Source organism: Ctenopharyngodon idella, chromosome 12 (assembly GCF_019924925.1).
Source record: "Ctenopharyngodon idella isolate HZGC_01 chromosome 12, HZGC01, whole genome shotgun sequence".
Lineage (NCBI taxonomy): Eukaryota > Metazoa > Chordata > Actinopteri > Cypriniformes > Xenocyprididae > Ctenopharyngodon > Ctenopharyngodon idella.
In genome coordinates, this window is record NC_067231.1 from 18443260 (window position 1) to 18468478 (window position 25219).

At 37.9% G+C, this 25219-nt stretch overlaps 1 protein-coding gene across 1 annotated transcript in view; it reads left to right on the forward strand.

The window, feature by feature from the left end:
- skap1 (src kinase associated phosphoprotein 1) overlaps positions 1-25105 on the forward strand; it is a 33490-nt gene extending 8385 nt beyond the window's left edge. Inside the window, exons 5-13 of the mRNA XM_051913602.1 lie at positions 8128-8208; positions 8285-8368; positions 8465-8589; positions 8714-8777; positions 9896-10144; positions 11974-12018; positions 12107-12213; positions 22435-22528; positions 23278-25105. Of these exons, the coding sequence (XP_051769562.1) occupies positions 8128-8208; positions 8285-8368; positions 8465-8589; positions 8714-8777; positions 9896-10144; positions 11974-12018; positions 12107-12213; positions 22435-22527 (848 nt within the window). The 3' untranslated portion in view covers position 22528; positions 23278-25105. The remainder of the gene's footprint in view (positions 1-8127; positions 8209-8284; positions 8369-8464; positions 8590-8713; positions 8778-9895; positions 10145-11973; positions 12019-12106; positions 12214-22434; positions 22529-23277) is intronic.
- The last annotated feature ends 114 nt before the right edge of the window (positions 25106-25219 follow it).

Below are 25219 nucleotides of genomic sequence, written 5' to 3' on the forward strand. Positions count from 1 at the left end.
AAAGTTGTTTAAGAGAATGATAAATTCTATACGAATGAGATTTTCTTGCATTAAAAATAATTAATCTGATAAAGACAGATGTATTATTTAATTCTATATTTACAAATACTATTTATTCAAGTAATTTTCAAATAGGTTAATTACAAAGTAAAATACTATTTTCTGAAGTCCCCTGATTATTGGAAGAATCATAATTTTACATGAATAAAGCTGGCTGACTGTTTAGAATAAATAATAAATAATTAAATATCAAAGGTTTAAATGGGAACGGAGTCTGGAAAACTAACACTTCCGGGGTTTTTTTTAAAACCCGGAAAAATCGTGATATATCTTTTTTAGGCCTAAACACACAAAAAATAAAAACACTTGTGGGAAACGGTGACAAATGATTTTATTGTTATTTTTTATTAGGATGTCATTTAATTATTTTTCTGATTTTTATTCGTTGTCGTGCTCTGTTAGATCTTTTGTATATATTAAATCAAGCTACTTTAATACAGTGTACTCGAAGTTCAGTCTTCTTCAGAGAACACCATTCACTTTCCCTCAACACGCGCCCTCTGGTGGGCTTTTTAGTCTTTACCAATTTCCTAAAACTAAAGCAATTCTGATGATATTTACACGTTTTATATAAACTAAATGACACTTTTCGGCTATCACTTAATACTATAGAATTTCACGTTTTTTTTTGTTTTTTTTTTTTCCTGAAATGCGACATTTGATTATTTTTTACTCCCTCATTCTCAGTTAAATAAAACAGACCCACAATAGTAGCTTTCTGGAGTTTATCAAACGGTCATAAATACCTGTGTGACACACATATATGTGAGCGTTAACAAACACGTCAAACTTTACGACCGTACTGCATTCCTCATGTGATCGATGCTTGATATCATGAATCTTGATTTGCCGTCTGCAGACAGTCGACACGTGTCCGCTGGCATATTTCATCGTTCTTGCATCAAACGTGTTCAAAGAAAACCTAACAAACACGCAGACAAGAGCCGTAATACATACTGAATGTTCCAATAGTATTCCTTTACAGACCTTTGAAGTCATGTTATTTTATATTTTCCTTGCTAACTGTCCATATGCACTCATTTTATTTAAATCCAATAAATCGATATTGCATTTGGGAGACCATGAAGTATTATAATAATGCTATTTTGTTTCAAGTACAAGAAAACATAAAATTTTATTTTATTGTTCGGCTAAACAAGTAAGATTTCATTTTTTTTTTCAAAACAGCATATTAAAATGGGAAACGAATGTAAAAGAAAAAGAGCAATTCTAACAAAACAGGCAGTGTGTGTGTGTTAGTTGTGACAAATACATTGCCCTATTCTCTGCAGCCTTTGTGGGTCCAGTAGAAATAGATTGTAACCCGTCTGGTCAGCCATGATATTTATACTATTTTTTTTTAAACATGTAGATGAAAACCTGTGTGTGTATCAAATTTAACAAAATTACCTGCTGCATTAGTTGATACCAGTTCTGTTATTTAGCATCCATTAACAACTGAAATGCAGTAAGAAATTATACTTCCTTACCTCAGTTTTTTTTTTCTTCAGTCCTGTAAATCCTTTATATTTTTTTAAAGACTTACAACTGTCACCTCAGGAGGGAGCTGGACATATATGATTCAGCACTAGTTAATTTCTAATTGGTTGAACTGATGCTTTTACAATTCATCCCGAAATACAACACTCCCTGTCTCCCCCTTTTTTCTTCTCTTTTAGGAATGTCTCAATTTCTCCACACATTGGCTTGTGACAGAGTGTAGATCTAAAATTATATTGAACAGCTAATAGAAACAGCAGCAGTGCAATGCTATATTTAAAAAGAATTATACTTGCCTGAATTATACACTCTAATATATAAGCAGTTTATTTAAAAAAACTTTTAATAGAATAAATATCCCTTTTAGTTTCTTATGTAAAATAAATTCACATCCTTTCAGGGTTTTTCTTTTCTTTTCTTTTGCAGCATTTATTTTAGACAGGAACCTGCTCATAATTCTTTTTGAAATAAACACACACTCATTTTTATTGTATATTCATGTTTAGTTAGTTCATTTTTCTCTGTGAATTGGCTATAACCGACAGGACCGAATTCCAAGCTTTCTCATGCCTCAGCTCCACTAGTTTAAGTATATTTCCACATCTCGCCGAACTCATTTTTCTTTGCGGCCGTGTGTGATGATGACACTGCTTTCGAGTCATATCTCCTCTGGCTGTCGCACCCCAGTCCACCTCTCTGCCATCTCAGGATTATAGTATTTGCAGTTAAACTTTTGAATGGATGTCATAATATATGGGGGTAAAATTTATAGAGCTCTGGTCTCTCAACGGAGGACCCCCTTTGCTTTCCCTGCTCATTGCCAGGCTATAAATTCTCCTCTTGTACGGTGTGGCTCGTCAGTAAAGGAACAATGTTGTGGCACTAAAGCATGTTAAATGGTTTCCCACATCATGTGTGAAGCCCACAATTGCGCCGTTAAACAGAGGCCGGCTAAAGGTCCGTCCTGGAATCTTGTAAATAATAAGTAATACTGCAAAACTGTTCAGGGGCTGCATGATTTCAGGTCTCATGTTGTGAATAACAGATCCTTTTCATTCAAATCGAATCAGTTCTTGTTAAGGACAATTTAGAGAGGTGATGTTCAATTGAGCCATTCACCTAGGGATCTCTCTCTCTCTCAGTCTTTCACTCCCCCTCCCTAATGCTTTTCCTTCTTTTTTTCTCACCCTCCTAATGTTTGCTATGCGCAGGCATCGCACAGAGGCCACTGCCTTTGCCTTTAATGAGGAAAAATGTGTCAATTTGCTGTTCTCTGTTTGCAGTTTGAGTATTGGTGTGCGGTACAGGGGGGTTAAGGATGCTCGGAGTTCTCCTTTTTTCTAATCAAGTGCTGTACAGGAGAGCGCAGTAATTCCGGTCTCTCCATCTCTCCCTGATCAGCATTCCTCCCCTGCCTCTCTTCTCAGCCCCCCAGGGACCCTCGTGCCTTCTGTTTCACCTCATCTCTGAGGTTCACGCCGAGGTCAGCCGCAGGCCCGTGCGTCCCGTGCAAACAGGATAGGGCAGCGATATGATGCAGATTTCGTGCACTGTTTATACTGTATATGTAGGCATGTATTTTTGGCACATTATATATAGTGATTGGTTGATATTAGATTTTTTTTTTCATTTATCAATATTGATATTTAATAGTGCATGCTCATTTCCACCATTTTACAGTATCCTTTGCCGTCATCTTACATTCACTTAAAGTTAATCATGCTAATAATTTCATAAAACTGTTAAATGTCATCTTTAGCAAATCGCAAAATTCCATTTTCATACTGTACATTATAATGTTTTGATGACTAAATTCGGTTGTAGTGTTTAAAATGATTAATTCAAATTCATTTTTAATGTTTCATCTTTAATTTATTTAGACAAAATAGAATATAATTTTAATATTCATAATCATTATCGACCAGAGAATTTGATGCAGTATAACAGGATGCTTCAGTATGCAAATGCGATCATATGATTGGTTAGTAATCCTTCATGGACTTCTATAATCAATAGTGTAAATATGTTAGTAGTCTTGACTTTTGTGTCCACTGAATCTACAGTAAATCACTGTATTGTGTCGATGGTTGCATTTGGAAATGTCAAGGTAAACCTGTAATGTAGTAATTTAATCTTCCCAAGATATTTAATAATTTGATCAATTATGTGCATTTTGATCATGTCAAATGTCGTAAACAGAGAAGAGAAAATTATGCACACTATCTTGCAAAAAGATACCATATTTCATACAAAATGTATTTAAAATACGTTTATTTCATACTAAGTATACTAGAAATCCATTAACATATTTACTGACATATCGCTTGAGACTTACTGATATAAATATTATAATTAAACTTTATTTGGAGTACTTCTTTATTGCACAATGCACATTTCTTAATATTAGGCCTAAAATGTGTTTTAATATCTCTATTAGTATAGGATGATCACTGTATTATATTAGTCTTTAAATGCAAGATATTTAAAGTGTACCTAAAGTATACTTGCAATAGTTCCATTTTAGCACAATCATATATACTTAAGTATATCTTTAGTTGGACCTCAGCACTACTTCCGTATAACTAAAGTGCATTAAGTACGAAATTCCAATTTAGCAGACTTTAAGTATATCAATTTAGTATACCAAAAGTACAATTGGGTATTTATATTAAGTACATAAATATGTAAATGTATTTGTAGCATACTTAGCACAAAATAAATACATTTTGGTATATTTATTTTTCACTAGAGCAGGCATTATAAAAAGATTGAAAACAATCTTAAATGTGTAAATGAAACTACATTTTGCCTCATTTATGTCTTTGACAAACCTGTCACTACTGACTGTGTCCCGTCATTGACTCCTAGTCACTCAACTGATGCTATTTAATGGTGTTTTACATTAAATTCCTTGGATCATTAAAACATTAATCATATTTTTATAGCTGGATCACCTGCTGTGCTCATAACATCACCTGTGAGCACAATATCATGCATGTTGGTGAGGATGTTAAATGCGCACAGAGCCCAGCTTTATTATCCAATATGAATACCTGATATGAGCTTATGACGAATGGTAATTAATTAAATAGTATATGAGGTTGTTTGTTTGCCACTCATTTGAGACCTGCTGCTCGTGCTGTAAAATCCATTTTTGATGTCATTTTTACAGAAGGGTTCTCAGCAGAATGAGTCCGCGAGGAGTAAACACTGTAGCACATTGGTGGTGGCAGGCAGTGTGCTGTGGAGTGATAGGAGTAGTGTGACCTGGAGCTGTGCCTATACCTCCATGGTGCAGAAGGAGGGGGAGGGAGGCTGGGCCGGCCATCTCTTGGTTCTCCGGTATCCCGCCGAGCTGTTCTCGTGGCATCAGTCCCCGCTCTCCTGCTGCCATGGCACTGATGAACGTCCCTCTGCGTGGCACGCTCAATGCCTCACTCCACCAATCTCGCCCTGCCACATTGCAGAGGCCACGTCATGCATCACCACAAAGCGTCTAGCAGCCGCGGAGAGCGCCTAGAGGAAAGTCATTAGCTTTGCGTCGCTCCCTTTCTCCTCTCCCCACATCTCTTCGTTTTTGTGTGGCTCTTGTGATGAGTTACTGACAAAATCAAGCTTGGAATTGGACGTCTGCTTAACGAAAACTAAATATACAAGTAGTCTGATTTATGTTTTTCTTTTTTTGATACAATTTGATGCTCTATTTTTATCACTGAATACTTTAGAATAATTGATGTTGGCACCAAACAACATGAGAAAACAAGTCGGAAAAGGCACAAAGCCTCTGAGAATGATGGTGATGTAACACTCTGAAATATTCATAAACATCCACAGCACATTTAAATGGAAATGATTGGCCTTATGCTAATTAAGGAGGGAGAATGCAGGGGGCGAGAGTTAAGAAACCTCACTGCTCTGAATAATTAAAAATGCAATTTATAGCCGAAATGAAAATCCTCAAGACCGGTTCCACGTGCATTTTTTATGATGCTTTAATAGTTCTACAGAGGTAATTGATTGTGTTTATGATGGTTTCGAACGTGCAGGTTTATAAAAACACGTAGAATCAAAGGAAACCGACCGAATGTAAGAAACAGGCAGAAATATAATATGGTTCGGCCTCTTGATTTTTTTCCTGCCTTTTTGGCTGCTTTTTGTCCTCTGTGGCTTTAAAAATATCAAGCTCTGATTGGTTTGAAAGAAATGACTGAAGTTGAATGTTGCATCTGTTCGTCCAATCAGAATCTTGGGTTTCCTTGGAGACAGTTCAGAATGGAAAAACATGCCATTTTTTCTGAAGGTGAAATGTTTGGCTACACTGCTACCCTGTGGAAGAATCACGAATATAGTGACTGGCCAGATACACGCCCACTGTTTAGTTTCCTCGGAAAGGCAGGTCGTAGGTTGTGAAGAATGGCGAATTTGTGTTCAGTCATTCATTTTACTGTTGCTTAAGTCTCTGAAAGCACCATGGGGTCAGACAGCGAGGCCTGAGGAAGAAGGTTGTCAGTAGGTGTGCGAAGATTAGAGAGACTGTTAATTGTACGCCATTCTCACATTTCTTCTGTTTATTCTGTTTCTTCTGAACTATTACCGGGGCTTGACCTTTTAGATAAATGAACAGAGGGGGATGTGGATGGATGAGGGGAGTAAAAGGTGTCAGGACGAAAGCGTACAGGGAGAAAAATTAACAGAGAAGTGGCTGGACTGAGGCCTCGTTTTTTTTCGATGATACATCAACTTACCCTTGACAAACAGTGTGTAGTTCAGTTGTATTTATGACAACGTAGATGTGACCGTGTGTACGGAAAAGGTTCATGTGTGTTCGTGAATGTGAGTGAGGGTCAAAGGGCTCCTCTCTGAGATGGTCATCTGTCTGATAAACTGGACACATAACATGGCAGGCTACAGAGCTCGGTGGTGATGTCACGCAGACTGGGTGCGTTTGATGAGCTGAGTCTTATTTATAGGGGCATTAGATTCTCCAAGCTGTTATATTCACCGCTCACATCCCAGTTGCACTCAGCGTTGTTCTTTTAACATTTTTTTCCAATGACAAGTCTTAGACAGCCCTCTTAAGACGGTTAAGACTACATAACATTGTCTGTTTTATGCATACAATGGCAGCCTTAGCTCAAAGAGAACAGATACCACAGAGATTACTTCAACATCAGCATGCAGGCAAGGAAGCATCTGCTCATGTCTAAATGAGTTTTAAATAAGTCTGGTAGCGTGCCCAGAGGCCCACCTGTCGCCTACGCTCTCTTGAGGTTTGAAGCTGATGAAAGCTGGATCGCGAGGGTGAGGATTTGTGTCTCGTTTCTCTTTTTGCAGCAAATTGTTCGCCTGTGCTGCCACTCTCATATGCCCTAGAAAACATGCTAAAAATAGGTGCGTGGGTGCAGATTTAAGTGCAGCAAGCCCTGCACCACATTTTGATATATTCCTATTACAGTTGTCATCATATTAGTGCTGAGACAATTTTTTATGAGTGGGTCTCTCTTACCCATGCTAGTTCTACCACAGAGGGCCTTACGCTGTAAGATAATGGTAAAAGATAAATTTAGGATATATACATTTATCATATATGCACTGCCATTCATAAGTTTGGGATCGGTAAGATTTTATGTTTTTAAAAGAAGTCTTTTATGATGACCAAGGCTGTATTTATTTAATTAAAAACACAAAAAAAAGTAATATTATGAAATATTATTACAATTAAAAATAGCTGTTTTCTATTTGAATATATTTTAAAATGTAATTTATTCATGTGATGGCAAAGCTGAATTTTCAGCATCATTACTCCAGTCTTCAGTGTCACATGATCCTTCAGAAATAATTCTAATATGCTGATTTGCTGCTCAGGAAACATTTATTATTATTATCAATGTTAAAAACATTTGTGTACAGTTTTTTTTCTCAGGATTCTTTGATGAATAGAAAGTTCAAAATAACAGCATTTATCTGAAATAGATTTTTTTTTTTTTTTTTTTACTATGTGTGTTTGTGTAAATATATTTATTTACACACACACACACACACACACACACACACACACACACACACACACACACACACACACACACACACACACATACCATTGACACTGCCATTTACAATTTTGGGGTCAGTCAATTATTTTATTTTTTTTGAGAGAAATTAATTATTTTATTCAGCAAGAGCACAATGATTAAAACATGATCAAAAATACTATAAATTATATTTCTAATAAATGCTGTTCTTTGTTCCTTTTATGATTAAAAAAATCAGCAAATCAGCATGTTAGAATGATTTCTGCCATCACAGGAATACATTATATTTTAAATATAATATTAAAATAGAAAACAGTTATTTAAATTGTTACAACATTTTACAATATTACATTTGTACTGTTTTTTTGATAAAATAAATACAGCCTTGGTGAACATAAGAGGCTTATAAAGTGTATAAAAATGTGGGCCTTATGGGCTTGAATATGTGTGTTACTCACTCATTTTCTTACTTCTTATGTGTCACATTACCACATTATTTCACAACACAACATTTCGTTTGATTTCTGATTGACAGTTTTTGAAGAGATCCCTATGGTGGCTGCACAGGACCTGAGTAACATTCTAAAGCAAGGCTACCTGGAGAAGAAAAGACGTGGTAGGAATCTTAGAAATCACGAGCATCATAAGTCACATAAGGTTCACAAGCATTTCTAATCTTTTTCTTTTTTCAGATCACAGTTTCTTCAGCATGGAATGGCAAAAGCGATGGTGCGTTCTGAACAACACCATATTTTATTACTTCGGGAGTGAGAAAGGTGTGTCCTGTCTCGTTGAATGAGGTATACAAGTATTTTCATAAACATCAAAGACAGAGATATTGAGAAACTTTGGATGTTGTCTTCTAAATTCAGACAAGCAGCAGAAAGGCTCGTTTTATATCAACGGCTACAGTGCAGAGATGGTCCCCAGCTTACGCAAGGACTCCAAGAAGAATTCATGCTTCGAGATGAGTGCTCCTGGAAGACGTTCTTACCAGGTTCAACACACACAAAAACGCAGCCACATTGCTCATTACTGTAGCTGTGTTCAGTTATCTTGCTACCATTACAATGAAGAATGAGAATAGCCCTCAAATCAACAATGATAGTTTCTCTCTGCAGTTCACTGCCAGCAGTCCCCGTGAGGCAAGAGAATGGGTGGACCAGATCAATTTTGTCCTTAAGGGTATGTGAGATATGAAATACAGTTTTATTGGAATACATAACATATTTTATATTATGCTGAATGCATCTGACTTGAGCCAAGCACCACGGTGATCATATTGATGTGAAAAGGGCAGTTTTATAAAAAGAGGCATACCAATAACTTTCCTTCTGGCTCAGCCAATAAGATAGGCTCTAGACCTCCTCATGCAGCACGTCACTGAGCTTCTGAGTCCAACGTGCCTCAGGCTGCCTCCTCTTCCCCGTAGCGCAGCGCTCTTTACAGGAAATTGATTGGGATTTGCCCGGTCATCCTTTAGGGGCATCGATCTGGTCCTGCTTGGCATCCAGGCAGTGAGGATACGATAGCCTGTGTTACAGAGCTCAGTCACCTGCAATCAGGCCCTCACTTCATCTGAGACAGATCTGAGGCACCCTCGCCACTCTAAAATGGGCTCAATGCGGCCCTCTGATTTGCGGGAAGTAATAGACACTCCTGAGATAGTTTTCTTCCTTCCCATCCCCCTTCGCACATGTAGATACAGCCAAATGGCACAAGCATCATTCAGTATTAGAGCAGTTATAAATGTCAAATTTGGCTTTTTTTAACAGATTTCTGTGCAGTTACTGTACATTTCTGATATTATTATTATTTATTTTATTTTTTTAATAAATTCTCTAAAGCTTCAGTGGGGTCCAAAAATGCTGAAAATCATATAAAGTTGAATTTAAACCTGGGAACAAAAAAAAAGAATGTTTAACTAATTAAAATATTTAATTTTCCGCCCTATTTGAATGTCACTCATTGAAAAAGCAAATTTGTGACATTGAATATTCTTAAATCATGTTGAGAACCAACTTGTAGAGTTAATGCAGCTAGAGTGCCACTGTCATTTAAGCAAAACGGTGACAAACCAAGAAAAAACAAAAAAAACAAAGTACATCTGAAATTCTTGTTATTTGTGAAGTTCAGATTTTCACTCAAATTAAATGTATTTTGTAATAGAAAAGCATTAAATATAAGCCTTTTCACTATTGGTCTCAGACTTTTGGGGCCTCACTATATGTAGATTGGTTATTTGTCTGCTGCCGTTTTCATTATTTAGGTGTTAATGATTGCTTTTTTGACTTCTCTATAAGATCTGAGCTCTAACTTCATCCCCTTTGATGATGATGAGGAAGAGGAGGTGGAAGAAGAGGAAGAGACTTATGATGACATTGAACGAGCTACCACACCACCACCACCACGTCCTGGGCCAGCGTCTGCACCGGTTATAACCCCAAGTCTGGCACAAACCCCTCGAAGCAGCCGCGAGGAATGGAAGGACCAAGCAGGGACTCAGGAGGACGATGAAGATGAAGAAGAGGACATTTATGAAGAGCTTCCAGGTATAGAAAAGAAACGTTAATTGGCCATTTAAACAAAAAAGGGTTACCCTCCTTTGTTTAAATGGCCAATTGACATTTTTTTTATCCCGATGTGCATTTGATTGCCTTGATCACTAGCTTAAAATACTTTCATCAGTTTTTGATGGGTTTTTACTGGAGCAAAGCATAACCATCAACTCTACAATGTTGAACACCATCAATAAGAGCAAATTCATCAAGATCTGGTCACCCAAAGTGATAGCAGGACCCTCAGAGGACCTAATGAGACCTCTGAGGAGAAATACATCACTCTGGAGTGCTGTCATTTTCACCTTACTTTGCCATGTGTGCTGGGCAGCTGAGCTGGCCACAGATGGCGGATCGAGTGACCACCTCTCTCACTTTTCTGTCCTTCATTCATCTCTCTCTCATCTTCTTGCGCCTCTCAGATTTTCAGTTTGGAAAAGTGCTGAGCAGTCCTTTTATGGCATTGTCTAAAAAGTGCTGATATTAACTGTGCTCATATATTAACTAACCTCATTAAAGAAATCATGTATATGCGATCGTGTATCATTCAAAAGGTTGTACGATCAAGAAATGTATATATTTATTCAGCACGGATACATTTAAGCAGCACAACTGTTTTCAGCATTGATAATTATAAGAAATGTTTCTTGAGCACTAAATCAGCATATTATAATGATTTCTGAAGGATCATGTGACATTAGTAATGGCTTCAAGTGTTAATGAGGGATATATATATATATATATATATAGTTTGTGTTTATATAATATATGTGTATATTATTATATTTATACATTATATATATGTGTGTGTGTGTGTGTGTGTGTGTATATACAGTATATGCATACATGTATATGTGTGTATATGTATGTATTTATATATACACATACATACACGTGTGTGTATATATATATATATATATAATCATCAAAAGAATGGAGATGAAAATCATATATATATGATAAGGGATATATATATATTTCCAAGATAGTGTTGGGGAGCATTAACAAGGGATATCCCTTGTTAATGCTCCCCAACACTATCTTGGAAATTATCTGAAAATTTTATTTTTACTGGAAATTTTTAGGATTCAGAATGCACACATCAATTTACACTTTGACAGTTTTGATATTGAGATGATTTTCATCTCAATTCTTTTTCAATAAAGGCATATGCAACAGATTCCAACACATATTTTAGACATATTTTACCATATGCACACGTGCATATGGTCAAGGGCTACTTTAGCTTTACAGGTTTTTTCCTCATGCTGTTCCTGGAAGCTCAGGGCAAGCTCGTGCTGTGGGAAGTATAGGGTTGCTGGACGGTGGTTTTATCGGCAGGCTGACAGCGTGAGGATGGATGTGGGAGACAGAAAGCTGGGCTATCACTGTCACCTCATAGACCTAGAGGTGCCACGCCCAGAATCAATGCCTGTCTGCCTGAAACACACTAGCCATCTAACCCAGGCCTGGCACCTCCCCTATAAATCAAACGGAAGCTGGCTATTCTACCAGCACCACAGATATTGTTTAATATACTTATAAAAGAGTTCAGAGGTACACAAAGTTGATCCAGAAGTTATATCTGCGAGAAATATATAACATAAGATGAGATAAGAAGTGTATTAGCTGCAACACTCTCAGAAAAATGGTACAAAAGATGTCACTGGGACTGTACCCTTTAAAAAGGTAATATTTAGGTATTAATATATACACTTTTGGTACCTGTATGTACTTTTGGGGACTCTTTATGTACAAAGGTGTACCTTTGAAAGGGTTCTTGTTTTATATTTCTATAACCTTTGACCCTCTGTATTTTTCAGATGATGAAATTTCTGACAACGCTGAAGAGTTCACTGAAAAAGCTGGTGAGTACTTTGTGTGCGCATTGGTGGAGGGATGCTGTAAATTGACTTTATTTTTTATTTTTTTAAATCTCTGTTTTTTAAAATAAAGGGTCTTCAGATTATGCAAATTATTACCAAGGCTTGTGGGACTGTGAAGCGGACGGACCCGATGAATTGGCCTTCCAGAGAGGAGATCTCATCTACATCCTCAGCAAGGTCTGTGTTTGCTCCCTCCATCTCTCACATAAATTCACACACACAAGGTCAGACTTTTAGTTCAGCGCTGTTGGTTGTGTCCTTGGCTGATTTGTTGGTTAAAGCGTTCTGCATGTTTTTTGATTTTCTTTTCCTTATCTCGCTCTATCCATCTCCTCACTAATGATGAATAATACGCAGCTGGCCATAAGATGAGTCATATCGGTCAATACTCACTGACTTTCTCTTAGCAGCTATTCATTTACTGTATTCTAAATGACAAAGCTGGGATGGTCTTCACTCAGTCAGTGCATTCTTATTGTAGCATTTTACAAAGAAAACCTCTGACAAAATATAATGCATCAAGATTTGTACATTTTTATTTCTGTTGATAAATCACACAGTTTTAAAGAATGAATTGCATATCAGATTTCTAACAAAGCAGTTACATTTTACATAAGATTATCCATACAGATATCCAAGAGATTTGCAGGCAACAAATTGAACCTGTTTTGTAGCATGTCATATTGACTTAACAGAAAACTGTTGTACATCTGTGGTCTGTAGACCACTGCAATACTGTGGCCACACAGGCACATTCTCAATAATAGGCTGTTGATTCATCACTGTAGTTGAGTCTTGGAGCATTGAGTGATCGGCCAAGCAAACCACTTTATTTGATACATTCGCTTTAATCTATATATTTTTGTGTTTTACAAATGGGATGTTAGCAGGAACGCATAGTGTAGCTGTTTCTTAAAGATACACCACTGATAGAATCAATATGTTTTAATTTTGCCTTTAACTGAGCTCAATGTTATCTTAAAGGGTTAGTTCACTTTCAAATGAAAATGACCCCAAGCTTTACTCACCCTCAAGCCATTCTAGGTGTAATGACTTTCTTCTTTCTGATGAACACAATCAGAGTTATATTAATAAATATCCTGACGCATCCAAGCTTTATAATGGCAGTGAACGGGACCAAGTATGAAGCTCAAGAAAGTGCATCCATCCATCATGAACATACTCTACACGGCTCCGGGGGGTTAATAAAGGCCTTCTGAAGTGAAGCGATGTGATGCGTTTGTGTAAGAAAAATATCCATATGTAACAAGTTATGAAATATCTAGTTTCTGCCAGACTGCCTTCCATATTCAACTTACGAAGAAAGTGTAATGCCTCTGGCAGTTCGAAACGCTTACACTACATCTTACACCTTCCCTATTCAAATTACGAAAAAAACGTGACATCAGTTATGCTCTTATGTAAGTTGAATACAGAAAGTGGTCTGGCGGAAGCTACATATTTTACTTTTTAACTTGTTAAATATAGATATTTTTCTTACACAAATGCATCGCTTCGCTTCAGAAGGCCTTTATTAACCCCTGGAGCCGTGTGGAGTACGTTTATGATGGATGGATGCACTTTCTTGAGCTTCATACTCATTGGTCCCGTTCACTGCCATTATAAAGTTTAGATGCGTCAGGATATTTATTAATATAACCCTGATTGTGTTCATCACAAAGAAGAAAGTCATATACACTTAGGATGGCTTGAGGGTGAGTAAATCTTGTGGTAATTTTTCATTTGAAAGTGGACTAATACTTTAAAGAGACAGTTCACTTAAAATAAAACTCTGTCATTGTTGTTTCAAACCTGTGTGATTTTCTTTCTTCTTTGCAACACACAAAAAAGATATTAAAAAATGTTTCAGTGTTTTTTAGGCCATACAATGAAAGTCAGTGGTGTCCAGTGTTGTTTTGAACTGTACCCAGTAAGCAATTTTGCGTTTAAAAGAGGTCTAATAATAGCCGTCCAAACATAGCCCTGGTGTCTAGGCTAAAACAAGGCAAAATTTGGGCTGTAATTTGGGCTGTGAAAATTGAGTAGACCAAATGAAACCAAACACCTTGTAATTACTGTTGACTTTGGTTACATGATGGAATATCATACATCTCGCAAGTTATTTTGGCAAAAACGACATGTAACCAAATTCAAGGTTATTTTGACTATAAGTGGGTTACTTAAAGTTAGACTATAACAGGATTATAGTCAACCTAGATCGTGAAATGACGGCTATTGCTTGCTGGGTACTGACTTTCATTACATGGACAAAAACAGCTCAAACATTCTTCAAAATACCTTCTTTTGTTTTCCACAGAAAAAAAGAAAGTTGTATAGTCTAGGTTTAGAACGGCTTGACAGAATTTTCATTTTTAGTTGAAATATTCCTTCAAAGAATTCTACTATCATGTTTGACACACTTAATATTTAATGAACTCTAATGAAATGTACAGATATGACAGCTAATGAACCCTATAATCAAGATTAAATAACAAGACAGCTAAAACAGGTTTGATTCTTTTATTCAGAAAAAAGTGAGAATATATAACATCCGATATGGTTGGTTATCAAAACATGGTAAGGATGTGCACAGGTCATTTATTTTTATCTCATGCCGTATTTCTAATTTGTGTAAACAATGAGTCTAACCATCTCAGATAGCTGGAGCATGACTCTGATTTTGTCATCAAGCTGTTATTATATACAGACAAGTAGATTTATCAGCTCTTACTTTTAATCCCTCTGTGACTGACATGTAATTGAAATAGCTTTTATTGATGGCAGTATTTTCGAAATAGCTGCACTTGTATCGCTCAAATCTCTTAGACCTCTTCAGATGCATCCTCAGAATAATTTCAGACAATGTGGGGCTCCTGCTCTTGTTTTACGGGTGATTCCCTGGAACGTTGACCTTACTGAATGAAATATAGGCCGTTGGCTAGAACTCAAGCCTAACTCTGGCGGTCCCACTCATAAAGCAGTGGTCATAAAACCTGAGTGCATAAATTCTGCTGCACAGAGGCGTGGAGGGGAGGCCAAGTATATTTGTGTCAACACCAAGCGTAATTACAAGGTGATAAAGACGTGGAAGGTGCTAAATCAATTCCTCTAACCAACAGGTTTTTGAGGGAGCGCTATGATTGACCGCTGTGAAGTCACAAATCAAAGAGGTCGACAGCGCTGTCACAGCATTGGTGTAAGCAGAGCGTACAGATTAAAAAAAGCTCTCTCATCAGTCTTTATTGATCCACCACTTACAGTGAATAAACAGCTATTCGGCTCATCTACACAAATCACTACACGTATCTATAATATGTGGGAGCATTTTGGAGAGCGCCTACAGAAAATAGTTAATGGCTTATTAGTAGAGTATTTTGTTTATGCTCAGGTGGAAGCATGGAAATAAAATTTAAAGACCCACTGTGAAGAAAATCAAGTTTTTCATGTTGTTTATATGTCTATGTGGTGTTTTTAATATGCTTTAAGACAAACCATGTGCGAATTCATCAGTCAACAACACCATTGCTGAGTATTTTTTTCTTAAAACTGCAGTGTACCAAAGACAGTCTCAAAAACTCGATTTGAAACCGTTTCCTACCATCACAAACATGTGACCAATCCCTTCAACATGTGGGGCGGGGCTGTTCTCCATTGGTTTTCTATGATGTTCAAAGCATTTCTAAGGATGCTGACTTTTAGAAGGCAGCTGTCTGACTTTGAGATGGCGGATGGGAACATGGTTTGTGTAACATTAGCAACACATTTGCTGTTTGATTTGCTCCTCTTCATCTTCTTCTGAATCAGTTTCTGGTTCAAATATTTATGCCTGAATTAAACCAATATTTTTCCATTGGCAATGTGTAGTGTTTAGTACAATTGTGACCGAATGGATCAGGTAGTCCGAGCTGGTGTCATTGAGTGGATGCAGGGACTAATTTGCATATTTATGTATCCTCCTATACTAAATGAAGCAAGGGCGAAGAGTTACATTCAAGCTATTTTAAAGGGTTAGTTCACCCAAAAATGAAAATTCTGTCACCCTCATGTCGTTCCACACCTGTAAGACCTTCATTCATCTTCGGAACACAAATTAAGATATTTTTGATGAAATCTTAGAGGTATATGACTCGTTCATAGAGAGCAATATAATCACCACTTTCAAGGTCCAGAAAGGTACTAAAGACATCGTTAAAACAGTCGATGTGACTGCAGTGGTTCAACCTTAATTTTATGAAGCGACGAGAATACTTTTTGTGCACAAAAACAAAACAAAAATATCAACTTTATTTAACAATATCTTCTCTTCTGTGTCATTCTCATGTTTTTTACGTCCAGCACTTCCAGATTCTACATCAGAATGCCGACTCATTATTGGCCAGCTCCTGAGTCAGCATCACACGCATGCGTCGTGCTGCTCACATGTGCAGCTGTGGCCAATACTGAGCCGGCATTCGGACGTAAACATGGAAGCCTTCACTGTGCTTACTGCGGCAACTGCGTAAGGATAATGACAGGAAAGAGAAGAGATTGTTGAATAAAGTCGTTATTTTTGTTGTGTTTTTGCGCAGAAAAAGTATTCTCGTCACTTCATAAAATTAAGGTTGAACAACTGTAGTCATGTCAACTGTTTTAACGACATCTTTAGTACCTTTCTTGACCTTGAAAGTGGTGATTATATTGCTGTCTATGGACGAGTCATATGCCTCTCGGATTTAATCAAAAATATCTTAATTTGTGTTCAGAAGAAGTGTGGAATGACATGAGGGTGAATAATTAACAGAAATTTCAATTTTGGGTGAACTAACCTTTTAAGGCATAAATATATTATTTCCAAGATATTATTTTCTTCTTTAGTGTTTCATAGAAGAAATAAAGCCATACAGGTTTGGAGATATCCCCTTTTTTTGGTAAACTACATCTTTACGTTCTGGACTACACTGCTGAGTTATTCATCTAATAAACCCAATGTTTTAATCTGCTGGTGATTAATCCAGAGTTAATTTTGCGTGCAACTCCAATAGTTGCACTAACAGCTCCCTGTTTCCTTCAGATCAGCCTCCCCCGCCGCCATTGCCTTCCTTCTCATGCCGCATGGCTCCTCAATCAGAACACTTGAACATGAAATAGTGGCAAACGCTAACATCCATCTGCCAGCTTTGTACAGCCTACTCAATCCTCAGGGCTGAAGGATCACGGCAGCAGGACAGAAGGATATTTGGGGGTGTTTTTCTTTCTGCTCTAATCACATTGCATGTTCGCTACCATGTAACACATATACTTTAATTTGTCTTATTAACTCTCGCTCTTTGCGCTATAGATGGTTTGCTGTGTTCCGTTTTTTTCCTACATATGTAGTTGAAGGGGCCCATGGAGACTTTTTCTTAACCATTCTTTTTTCTTCTTCAACCATGCCATCCTTTTGCATTCCTAACTCTTAATTTATGCCCCTAGATTCAAAGTACATGACTCCCAAAGGTCAGACCCAACACATGCCAGTATTCCCAGTGGAATCCCCTTAAAATACTGGAATGAGAAGCAAAGAGATTTATTGCACTAAAAATGGAGGCAAACTTCTCCAAGATCCTTTTAACATGCAAGCCCACTGATATCCCTTTCTTTCATTTCGCCCTGGCCTTTCTATAGAATGTGCTTTACACTCTCACCATTAGGGGCTGTAAACCAGGAATCTTGGATGCCAGTCTAGACAAGGGCCAACCCACTGTTAACATCTAGATACTCCATCAGTATGGCTGTAGACACTACTGCCACCTTCTGGCTGAAATATGCAGGGCTTTTCAAGCTAGGTGGCCCATCTAGTGTTTTTAAAACAAATACTTGATAGTTTGTGTGGAAAACCTTGCTCTTTTTGTAGAATATTTTTACGTATTATTTTAAATTATATTTTATATTTATATTTGCATTTTATGTTTTTCTGCTATTAAGCTGTTCAAACAGCTTTTAGACTACCATTTAATCTGATAAACGTGTATTTCTCTCATGGTTCACTGTGCAGGTTTTTACAGGTAGACATAAATGTGAATTTGCATATGAATGCGCAGTTCTCACAGACAAAACTGGGTGATTGTGACTGTTATCTCCTCCCTTGTGGGACACATCCTAATAAACTTCAGACAGATGACGGCTCCAGTTGGCCTCCCGCCCAGGGGGTCAGTCTCCTACAAAATGCCTAAAGAAAAGAAAAAGGTGCCATAAAAGAAAAGGAAAATCCAGTGGAAATAGACACTCCTTTTAAACTCATTCTCACACACTCATCTAAGGGCCTGCCTTCTTTGTGGCAACATAGGCACAGAGGTGCTGTATAGACATATTGAGCTTTCTATTTACCAGCAGAGGCATCAGGGGGTGAGTCTGGGGTTCTGGGGTCATGCAGAAGGCAACGGTCATCTCCCGGTCAACTACAGTAGGTCATTATTCAGCCTAAGCCAATAGTCCAGAACTGCACGGCGGCTGCCCCTCCTCACACTCTGCATAATTATTATAAATGGGAGGCCACATAAACAGCCATCATTACAGGCTCTCAGCAGCATACACAATCCACTTTAAATGCCTATTAAGTTTAAGTGCCATCAGTAATCCCCAAGTGTACTTTTACAACGGCAGATTATTTGGTCTTCCACATTTTTACTCGATGTTGCACCTTCGAACGCCGAGGATTTGGGATTAAATAAGGCCTGTGGCGTTTCCTCTCCGGTTTATTTGACTACGCAATACAAATATTAATACTACGAGTTCTTAATGGCTATCTAAGATGAAAATTACATGCAAATGAAATGCACTGATTGAGATAAATTGAACGACGGCTGTCTTTGCTCGAGCAGCAGATCAATACCTGTTCGCCACCTGCCGTGTCTGCTGCTTAGGACTAGCAAACAACGTGACGTATTGGTGTTTGTCTTTTAAGATGGCTGGATGAGTGAGTCCCTGTGCAGCACTGAGCGTGTGGAGCCGATGCTTTACGACGCGAGTTAAGGAAAGAGAAGCAGGAGAGGAAAAGTGGAGGAGGGGGTTGTAGCACCCGAGCGCCGGGTTCAGCGGCGGGGCAATGAGAGACTTCCTGCGCTCCATCACTCCCAAGGCCTACCTCAGTCAGCTGGTGGCCAGGGGCAGAGGCCTCATGTCTCATTCTTATTACCATGTCTCCTGCCTCCACAGTGCATGTGTGTGTGTGCGTTTCTTCTCGTAACAGAAAAAAATGAATGCGTGTGGGCACCGAGGGAGAGTTTTGCAAATAAGGGAAATGATTAAAACACGACTGAAATGCGATGCAAAGCGTGTCATCTTGGAGGGCAATTTATAAAATGGAGAGGAAGAAAAGGAAGCTGCGTTAATATAAACAGGAGACACTTTTAAGCCTGTCATGATTTTGTTCAAGTTAAGCCACTCCTTTTTAAGGCATCATTAGCTGTCAGTCTGTCCCCTGGTCACTGGAGAGCAATGGGCCCATCTGAATAACATTGCCAGCCGCCCCCCTGAGTGAAAAATAAATGATATCAGTGGCACACTGCAGGTGTTGTCATGGCAACACACACTCTTGATAGCTCCCTGTGCCAACTCCGCCTTCCTCCAGAGAAGGTCATGCGGAGGTCAGCGCCATCGCAACGACGCACTTCACTTTCTCAGCAGCTGCCCACCAGACCTAGACCAAACTGAGACGCACCTGACCCTGTCCTGTTACAGAGCAGCTTCCCGAAAAGCCACCCATTATCCCAGTCCCATGCAGTTCTTTCGGGTAAATCTCTATAACAACCCTCTATACGGTCAGGCGCAGATTGGATGTCTCCCAAATGCCTCTAGCTGACAGATGCATTGCCGAAAAGCAGATTGCTAATACTGGGAGGCAAGAAAAATGAGGCAGGAATGAAAAGGACACGAGTCATCGAAATGGGACGGACTGCACTGGAATGTATTGACTCTCTTTCTTGTACTGCGTGTGTACTCTGTTTGAACCCACAGTTACACCATGTTGGGGAGGGTGGGGGTGAGGAAGGCGGGGCAGCGTGGAGGCGTGTTGGATGGGAGGAGGTGCAGCGTGTTTTAAATGGCTTCATTAGCCATGGACACACCTGTGATTTCGAGGAGTATTATACAACAGTTTGTTCTGGTCCTCGACTTTCATTGCTATTCCAAGATTGCTGATATACAGTTCAACTGGACTGGGACTTTTCAAAGTTTTAACACTTTGCTTAAATACAGAAATACTGTCAGTCTGTGCATTACTAGTGTGGTTACATCATTACATCAGTAGGTGGCGATATGCAACTGTCTGTTCCTGAATGAATCAGTGGCTGTCCAAAAACCGTAGGCAGCTGACTTGTTGCCTCGCTGCCTTATCAGGCAATGACTTTGTAGGCAGCGTTTGCGCACTACGGTCCCTTTTGAAACTGATTTCAGACAGACTTCTGAGGCAGCATAACGATTTAATGACCTACAGCAAAATAGAGAGAGCTTTGGTGAAAACTAAGCAAATATTTAATAATTACAGTAGTAATTTCTCACTAGAAATCTTTGGTTAAAAACATACATTTACACACAAACTGACCAACAACCGCAACTTTCAGACGCCATCTTTCTTCTTTAGCTTAACTTTCACGGAATGGAACACACAGGATTGTGGGATATCAAAGGCAGCAAAGGAATCAATGAATGGTCCAAATAAATGAGTCATTGAATCATTAACTCAATCGATTTATCTGAAACACTGACTCATTCTGGAACGAAACAAGTATTTCTTTATAAGGGATTCATTGAATCATTTCCTCAACTGATCTGTTCAAAATTACCCTCTAAACCCATTTTCACTATATAGTAAATAATTACAACATGCATAATCTAAATAAAAATAAGGACACAGTTTTGAGGATTGGAGAAGCATCATCAGCTCTCCATCACAGCGAAAATCATTTACTCAACTGATTCATTCAAATAACAATTCATTCAGGAACAGCGCTGTTGCTCTGCGTGAATGACCTGGGAGTTTTGTGTTTGTGCATTGAAAAAAAAACTGCAAGGTCCAGCAACGTCTTTTTTAAAAGCTAAACTTTTAACTAGAGTTCCACATTTTTATTACACAGCGACATGCACAGGATGCAGCAAAAGTGGCGAGACAAGAACGGAACAGTCAACACATGTCCATCTAGTGCATGTTTGCATAGAAAAACAATGGAAAAGCAGCGCATTAAAATGCAAATCTCGCTCTCTGTGATTGTGAATGGCCCCTTCTGGCAATATTGAGTCTAAAATGTAAGTTACTCAGTATTAACTTCTTGTTTACTGAACTGTTGTATAAGAGCATCAATCTACACCTCCAACAATCCCCATCTGCATAGCTGTATGCGTCTCAAACAAAGAGCTCAAGTTCTCAGATGTACCGTTACCGAGGCGTTGATGCCACAACGGCATTCAGCTCACCGTCCAGATGGATTTTATTCCGTATAGCATCATTAAAGCAGCTCATCTGCATGGGCTGAGGACTACATTAGGCTCTGAGCACTGTGGGTGTGCTTAAAGAGAGGAAGGTAATTAGTTCCTACTCTCCTCAGCAGGCAGTGGATGGATGACATGCTCATCATGTCTAAATGTACAGTGTGTGCTTCTAGAATACTAAAGCTCTTAAAACACTTCAGTCTTCCACTATCAGTCTATCTCTGTGTTCTTTAATCTCCTCATTTATAACCCCCTGTCCACCTGAGTCTGTCTTCATTCATTAAAGGCCAGATCTGGGGCTCTCTCCACTCTTACTCTGAAGAGCTTTGGTCTGGAATAGCTCTTATATGTATCTGATTTTTTGAATTGAGAGAATGTTACAGTGGGAAAACAAGGAGCTTCATGACAAGAATTAGGGATTTCTTCTGCTTCGCTCAAGACATAAAATAGCCTACCTTGTCATGCAGTTCCAGCACCCAAATATAAACATTTGCGCATCCAAGCACCAATGTTAAATCATTGTTTCTCCAATTCCTAGTCCCCTAAATGTCAGTACCTCTGGCGGCAGTTATTACCTATAACTTCTAACAACATAATCATCATACTTCTTTAATTACCATAGAAATGACTAAATTGGTGTTTTAAGATTTAAATTAACATTTATATTTGCATTTCAATGGCTGTATGCAGGTGCATGTCATTTTGTTCTATTAAAAACATTTTGACATTTTCTTTTACATGCAGTTTAAAGGCTCTGCTGAGACGTGCAAATGAGTAAACACCTCTTCATTCAGCAGATTTTTCTGACAAGACTGAATACGAATATACAGTGAACATATATGAATGTTCAGTTTTTGAATTCTAAAACAAAAACTACACTTTCTAATGTGATTAATTATACCTGAGGTTAAAAATCCTCACATAATGGTCTGTATTTCTGTTTTTCTAAACTAGGAATACAACATCCATGGATGGTGGGTCGGGGAGCGAGACGGTGCTATCGGCATAGTCCCCAAGGAGTTTTTGCATCCTGCTTATATTCTATGAGGTACTTACATTCACAGAATCGTTCTAAATGATCATTAACCATGGGACATAAACAAGAACAGCTCCCTGACTCTCTTAAACTGAGAGTGGGAAATAAATGTAAAGTGTATTAACGTATTGTTAAAGTTACAAAAGCCATTGTCCTTTCTGTGAATGAACTTTATCACTGTATTAAAGTTTAAAAAGTATTCAAAATTGCTTCAGCATTAAATCCAATTCCTCCATGCTGACACCTGCTGGAAATTATTGCAACTACAAAGAAATATGGCAGCATTATTTTAGATTCACACAGAGGCTGCATCTTAAATCGCATACTCTCTTGAGTAGATACTTATTTTGAATAAGTAATTACTTCACGGCTGCTAAAAAAAAGTATGTTCTATATAGTATGAATGTGTGTAGTATAAATGTAATCTGGGCATACTACCTTAACCATGCTGTCATTATCACGTGACCTACCAGCGTTAGTTGCATCTTTTCACCGCCATTCACAATTCCTCTCCCGTGGCCTCATGGGATAGTAATGTGTCCATTGTATGCACACTTCAGAATCTCGCTGGAAGTAGTAGGTCATCCGGGTACTTTTTGCGTACTCTTTTATGAGTGCTATGAATTCGGACATACCTCTTTTGCCACATACTGTTTTTCACCTATTATACAGTAGGAAGTATGCGATTTCAGATGCAGCCTTAGTATATTGTTCAAACTGGTGTTAATTTTGTTTTTGTTGTTTTTTGTTTTCTCTTCTAGGTTTGCTTTTTGTGAAGATCACAGAATTTCCAGGGTTATAACACTTTAACACATCATTGTTTAGAAATTGTAAATGAGTAGATTATAACGAGAGTTAAAGGGATAGTTCACCCTAAAATGAAAATGAAGTCATAAATTACTCACCCTGGTGCTGCTTTAATGGCAAAAGGAGAATTTGTAAAAAAAAAAAAATGTCCCGCTTGTGCTCGTCGATATAATGGCAGTGAATAGCGACCAGCATCAAGCTTTTTAAAAAAGATGCGAAAGTATCACAGAATGATGCCATGCAACTTGTTGTATATTCCAAGTGTTCTGGGGGTATACGATATGAAATTTAATGAAAATCCTGAACTTGGCCGTTGGTCTTCAGTGCACAGCTATGCAGTGTGCTCATCGCTATAGAGTGGTGGAACTATGACGCATTTTTGTAGGCCAAAACCTGGAAGCGAGTTAGCATTTTAGCACTTCCGGTTCCATCGTCCCAAAGTCAATGGGTTTTTTGAATGGGTATTTGGTTAAATGGCTGAAATAAGGTCTGTGGTTAACACAATCTTGAGATAATTTCACGTTTTATTCTACAACATAAAATACATCAGTATTAACCTACCCATGATTTTTTTTAAGCTGTTACGTCTTGAAAATAAAAGTTGCTAACAAGTGGCTAAATTGGACTACAGAGGCTGTCGGTGACATTAAACGTCATCACACCAAACATGTAAGCTCTGTCTGCTTTTATGGGCTAGTTATGCTTATAACTGCGCTCTTACAAACTAGTCTAATTCAGACTTTCTGGGAAATGTTTTTAGATAAAGACTGAAAGAGTTGTCGAAAGCTTAGTGTTGGTGACATTGAAATTGTGCAAACATGGTGTAGTTCGCTTATAGCCTACCTTTAGCGTTTTGCTTCTGGCAACTGCATTTAGGCTTCAAAATTCATAAAAGTTGTGTTCATCTGTGAAAATTATCTTGATGGACAAAACGTTTAAGTATCATAAACTTTTGTTGATCACAGAGCTTTTTTTTTGCAACAATTCAAAAGCCTATGGGAAAATCCTATTGGGTTTTTGTCGAGGGAACCAGCGTGCTGCTAACTGGCAATTGGCCAGCAAAGTGACGTCATGGTTCCACTACTCTGTTCACTGCCACTATATGGATGAGCACGGGCGGGACATTTTTTTTTTAAATTCTCCTTTTGTGGTCCATAAAAGAAAGAAGGGCATAGTGCACAGGGCCACCCAAAGGTGACTTAATTTTCATTTTAGTGTGAACTATCTCTTTAAGTAAAATTGGATTTTAGTTCATTTCTAGAAATGGTAGAACTAAAAAAAAAAAAAAAAAAAAAAAAGACCAAATAATTTGTCTTGCATGTTTTGTGAATAAGTCTTTTTTGTATTAAATTATCAGTGTACACTAAGAGTTTAGGCATATCTAAATCTAATTTTTTTATTTGTTCAAGCATAAGCCACATTTACACAAATGGTGTACATATAAAAAACATTTGTAGTTTCGAAACTTCTTTTCCAGTTTATTTCATTGATCATGTAAAGACTGTGATCTATTTCAACAGCACAAATTACTGAATACAATTCTTTTCATTCACAATTTAGGCTGTAGCAGCATCTTGATAAAGCCATCTACTGGTTGTTAGGAGTTATTCTATATGTTGAGATGTGTTTTCTTCTTGACTCTGCATTTGTATTTGAAAATGTTTAGTTGACAGTAGTTGGTAGTATATACTAACCGATTCAGCATATATTACTCAAAGGAAATAACCTGTCATACCACAGTATGCTTCAGTAAAAATAAAAATAAAGAGCTTTTCTACTTTGGACTTTTTTTTTTTGGTAAAATAAATGTAATCTATTTGTATTCATACATGGACTACAATTCTAGTGCAATGCTAGTTCTTTAATATGGAACAAGGAGTAAAAATATTAAGAACA